Below are 5,348 nucleotides of genomic sequence, written 5' to 3' on the forward strand. Positions count from 1 at the left end.
GCCCCTGGGGAGCGGCTGCTGCCGTCCTTGCTGCCAGTCACCCCGCCCTGCTGCACGTGCTCGTCAGGTCCTCGTGACACTGGCTACCGGTCCCTCAGTGTGGACGAAGGGCAGGGGGGACGGAGCGGAGGCTGGAGGTGAGGAGGGGACAGCCTGAGGTAGCAGGGCCCGGGAAGGCCTGGCCGACTGCTGAGCTGAGCCTGGGAGCAAGGGTCAGGTTGCTACTTGATGAGGCGACCGAGAGGACCTCCTCCAGAATGTGCTGAATGAAGCCTGGGAGGCCGGAGAGATGGGAGAGGCTCAGAGTCTGGGCGAAACAGGAGGAGGCTGTGGAGGCCCTGAGTACCATGCTGGGGAGTTGGAGGGGAAGAGGGACTTGTGGAAACAGGGTCCGGGAGAAAGGTCGGGGGGCAGCATGGAAAGGGAGAGTGCTGGTGGGTCGTAGGACACATGGTCCAGCTTGAGAGGCTGAGCTGGGGTGAGGCTGTCGTCATAGAAACAGAAGTCAGAGGACAGTTTGGAGAAGGAAAGGCCAGCTTGTGGCCAGCTGGCTATGTGGGGAAAGAGTCGGGGAGGACGCCGGCCCCTGCGCAGAGCCTGGCTTCGGGAAGGCGCTCACTCACTGCTCATCTGTGGAAGGGAGGGAGGCCTGGAGGGATGGATGAGTGGAGAGAGGGAGAGATGGGTGCCTGTGAGGCCCTAAGCCTGTGGAGTGGGCCAGATTTCCTGCAAATCTAAAGGGCCCTTGCTGGTGTGAGTGGGAGGGTGTGGGATGAAAGGCAGTCAAAGGTTGCCCTGAGCTCCAGCGACGCGGTGTTACCGCAGGTCCCTGACTGTGTCCTCACCCTGAGTCCTGCCGTGGTCCTGGCGGCCTTGACCTGCCCGTGTGCACTGAAGCAGGCGTCTCTAGTCCAGAGGGCTGTGGGGGTGCTGGGCCTGGGGCTCGGCCCTCATCCACCAATGCCCTGGGAGGACATGAGAGCTGAGGGGTGGGGGGAGCCCTCCCCCCATAGAGAACGGTGATCACTAAAGGCCTTCTGAGGCCGTGGGTTCATCCCGAGGGAGAATGGGGAAGGAACATTGTTTAGGGAGGGAATGGTTGCAGGAAGCTGGGAGTGATGTCCGCTTTCGGAATGGCTGGTACGAGAAGGTATGATATTCTTGGAGACTGTCTCTCTTACGAGGAACCAGATAGCACAGAAAAAATATAATACGAGCAGTAAAACCATACCCACTCTTCTCCACGGGTCTGTCCACTGCCTTTCTTCAAAACCCACACCAACGATCAGCCCCGTCCCTCCCCGCTCGGCTCCCTCCTGGGCACGCAGCGTTCTCCTGCGCTGAGCTGCTCCCAGGACGAAGGGCCTGAAGCCAGACAGAAGTCTCCGCACCTTCCCAGCTTTAATGAGCATGTCGTGTCATCCCCACGGCTGGAAAAAGCTCCGGGCAGCAGTGCACAGACAACGGTCAGGGACGGCGCCTGTGGGGGTCCAGGCAGAGCGGCACCTGGGACACACTCAGCAGGTGCCCCAGACAGACCGCAGGGATGAACTCGAAGACGCAGGGAGGGCGGGGGCAGGTACCCCGCAGCGAGCTCCGGGGGGCTGGACCAGGCTCTGGCCGCCAGGTGTCCCCTGACAGGTTCTTTGTCCTGTTCAAAACCAACCAGCTGACAGCCGGCGGCCTAGTTCCCGAATCTCGAGCCCTGTAGGCGCCCCACAGGGACAAATTAACCAGAGCACAGAGGAGCGAGTCCACACCGAGGCTGGTTTCTATGCTAAGGAGCTTCTCCCGCAGAATGGTCTGCTGGGAGCCAGACACACGCGGGTGGGGTGTAGACTGCCTGGAGGAGAGAGCGGCCCTGGGGTGGAGGAGGGGGGAGCATGAGGCAGACCCCAGTGGGGACACAGAGGGAGCCCCAAAGGAAAGAAGGAACAATGGAGGCTTGCCACGCGTGGGCCTCCTTGTCCAGTGTGTGCTGGAGAGACAGACACGCGGACAGAGGCAGCGGGGAGCGAACAGGGAGGTGGCCCTGGGGCCAGCGTGATGGGTGAGGCGTCTCCTCGGGACACATGTGAGTTCATCTCTTCCAGCTCTTCAGTGGTCCACGTGCCTGGCGTGAATGAGATCCAGTCCTCCTCGTCTACAGGCCAGAACATGTCCCAGATCTCCCGGCAGCTGGGCCAGAGTCAGGTGGCGTGGACGGGGAGCCGGCCGCCCTTTCCCGGACAGGTACGGGGTTTGGTGAGGGCGCTGCCCCCAGGTCCGGGCGGCTCAGAGCTCCCGTGACCTGCTTTCTTTGGGTCCAGGCTTCGAGACNTGAGACCCCCAGATCCAGGCAGGTCAGAGCCCCCGTGACCTGCTTTCTTTGGCCCAGGCTTCGAGACAGGTTAGTGCTCTGAGCACCAGTCCCTCAGAGGGGCCCCAGCAGTGGAGCCCCGTCTGCTTTCGGCAGCCTGGCCCTGCTCAGAGGGGGCCTGGGAAGCTGGGTGAAGGGGCAGATCCACAGACGCTCCGCGAGGACCGCTCTGGACCTCTGTCTGTCCCAGCCAGGAGCGCGTGAGGACCCCCCAGCCCCGGGACACACGCAGCTCCCTGGTAGTCACTGTGACGTGGGCGTCTGGTGGCCCAGGGGGCTTCCTGGTGTTTGTAGTGCCCAGGCCCAATAAAGAGAAGCCGCAGGACCCGGATCCTCATAGGCCTGCGGGTGACTTCGCCCAGACCTGCCCCAGGGAGGCAGGGCCCAAGTCCTGCAGTTCTGGGCCCACACATGCTGGCCTGATGCCAGGCTTGTGCCCAGCTGGGCAGGAGGGCCTTGGGGAGTCGCCATCAGCCACTGGGACCTGGGGCAGAGGCCTGCTGGTGATGCTTCCCTTCTCTTTGCTGTGTCCTAATTATAGCAAATCACCCCCCAGTCCGGCAAGACCCAGTCATCTCCCTTTGGGATCGGAACGAGCCACACCTACCCAGCAGACCCCTCTTCCTACAGCCCCCTCTCCAGCCCAGCTACCTCCTCGCCCAGCGGGAATGCCTACTCCAGTCTCGCCAACAGGACACCAGGGTTCGGTAGGTGGGGAACGAGGGAGAGAATTCCCGGGAGAGCCAGCAGAAATGCTTTCTGAGCATCCTGAGTTCAGGGGACCAAGCCCCAAGCTCCCAGAACGCTGGGACAAAGCCTAGGGGTTTGTGCCTCCAGCTCTGAGAGCCTGTGGTGTCCCCAGACACTGGCTGCTTGGGTCTCAGCTTTGTGGAGTGACTGTCATTTTCAAGGCCCTGGGACTATATTCCTCCGTGCTGATGGCATCTGAATGCTGTTTTAATCCTTTATGGCCCTTGGCAAGGACATTCAGGTACCCCACGTCCAAAACTCTATAATCTTGCTTCAAACAACCGGGTGGCCGATGGTATAAGAAACACGGTAAAGTTCTCTCTCTTCTTAGTATTCCAAGAGAGATCCCATCCCGTGTCAGAGGGCCTGTCCCAGCTTTGTTAACAAAACCTCAGGCCATAAAGGGTTAAGTGGCTGCCCCCTTCTGGTGCTCCTCCCAGGGGCCTTTGCTCCTTCTGTGTGGATTTAATGGGCCAGGGCTCTAGCTCCCATCAGGCGGGGCTGCTGAGGGGCCATGGCCCTTCGACCTGAGCCGGCGCCCATCTCTCACAGCGCGGTCCCTGTGACACCCACTCGTGTGGCTCATGGGGCGTCTCTCTGTAGGACGGATGCCCTCAGGCGACTGTGGGGCTGAGCCCACACACCTAGGTTTCCATCTGGCAAGTCAGCCACTTTATGCAGCCAGCCCCAGGCTAAATGCTGTGTGGTGTCCTGTGTACCATGCCCCCTCCCACCCCCCCACCAGCCTGGGGGCTCAGTACTTCCTGACCTCTCACCAGCTCCCCCGGGAATGCAGTGACCTTCGGCATTAATCCGGTTCACTCATTCACTCATGGCAGGTTCTCCTGTTCGGCCTTAAACTATCTTTGCCATATTGTTCCCCAAGCGGGAGCTCAGCCGCATGCTGCCCTGTTACCGGAGGGACGGACCCCTGGCCTCTTGCTTGCCAGGCGCTGTGCTAGGCTCGAGCTCACAGAGGGGAGGAGACCTGGTCCCAGCCTAGGGGAGGTCACGGTACAGCTGAGGCAAGGGAGACGCTCGGGCACTGGGAGAGGGCAGGGGAGATACTCGGGCACCGGGAGAGGGCAGAGGAGATGCTCAGACACAGGGAGAGGGCAGGGCAGCCGCTCCCACACCGGGAGAGGGCAGGGCAGGCGCTCCCACACCAGGAGAGGGCAGGGCAGACGCTCGGGCACCGGGAGAGGGCAGGGGAGTGCTGTGTCTGCCCGCGGTCCAAGGGCTGCCATTCTCTCAGGGTCAGAAGAGTCTTCAAGGAGAGCGAGCGCTCATTCCAGTAAGGCCGAGAAGCATCTCGTGGCCACAGCAGGAAAGGTGGGCAGGGCCTTCCCCTGCCCTGGGGATCTGGGCCCTTCAGCTCTGTGCGTCTGTCTGGTTTCCGCCTGGAGTATGCAGGCCCTGACGTGTAAATGGGGCTGGGACACGGGGAAGACAAAGCCCCGGGCTGAGGCCCTGAACAGCAGGCTCACACGGGAGCTCCAGGATCAGCAGCCACGTCCTCGTTGGCCCTGAGCTGTCCTGCAATCACGCGATCCTAAGGATGGTCACAGGCACCGCTGACGCTCACCAGACGCTCACTACGTGCTCTGCACCGGGCGCATTTGAGTTCCTGTAACGCTCGCGGCAGCCCTGAGAGGGAGATGCCCAATTGCTCCCATTTCACAGATAAATAAACGGAGGCATGGTGAGGTCAGAGGTCACAGTGCGCTCCCCTCCAGACTCCGCTTGCCCCGTCTTCTGATCCGTTGTTTGGGGTGCATTGGAATTAGTTGGGGATCGGGTGTCCTGGCAGAGCTCTCTTGATTTATACTAATGAGAGGGGCTGGGCCCGCTCCGTGAGTGCCCGGAGACTCTAAACAGGTTTCATGTGGTCTCACCTTTAATCCCTCCCTTGTTGACCTTGACCCAGCAGGGCAGCAGGAAGCTGTGGCTGTGTTTGGAATCCAGGCCCTGGGGGAGTGTGGGACAGGGAGCTGGGGTGGGGCTTCGGATGAGGGGCTCCCCAGGCCACCTCTGGGTCAGTGTGGCAGGAGGCCTCAGCAGAGGTGGGGAACAGTGGTGCGGAGGGGCCTGGAGGGTAGGGCGGGCCGCACATGGGGTGTGCGGCTTGTGAAAAACAAGCAGCCGCGCTCCAGGGGGCTCCAGGGAAACAGGTCCGGGAGGCGGTGGGGGGGGCTCTGGTCAGGGTCAGAGAGATGAGGGTGTGCAGGCGGTTCGTGAA

General features: G+C 61.8%; 1 protein-coding gene across 10 annotated transcripts in view; it reads left to right on the forward strand.

The window, feature by feature from the left end:
- ARNT2 (aryl hydrocarbon receptor nuclear translocator 2) overlaps positions 1 to 5,348 on the forward strand; it is a 210,038-nt gene that overhangs the window by 190,746 nt on the left and 13,944 nt on the right. For 9 of the 10 annotated variants that reach the window (XR_004627635.1, XM_019799513.2, XM_034667791.1 and 6 more), the window contains exons 16-17: positions 2,094 to 2,232; positions 2,901 to 3,066. Coding sequence is in view for 9 of the 10 variants with exons in the window: in XM_019799513.2 (XP_019655072.1) it covers positions 2,094 to 2,232; positions 2,901 to 3,066 (305 nt within the window). In the remaining variant the exon portion in view is untranslated. The remainder of the gene's footprint in view (positions 1 to 2,093; positions 2,233 to 2,900; positions 3,067 to 5,348) is intronic. The other variant, XM_034667789.1, reaches the window with a different exon arrangement.

This window comes from Ailuropoda melanoleuca, chromosome 9 (genome assembly GCF_002007445.2).
Source record: "Ailuropoda melanoleuca isolate Jingjing chromosome 9, ASM200744v2, whole genome shotgun sequence".
Lineage (NCBI taxonomy): Eukaryota > Metazoa > Chordata > Mammalia > Carnivora > Ursidae > Ailuropoda > Ailuropoda melanoleuca.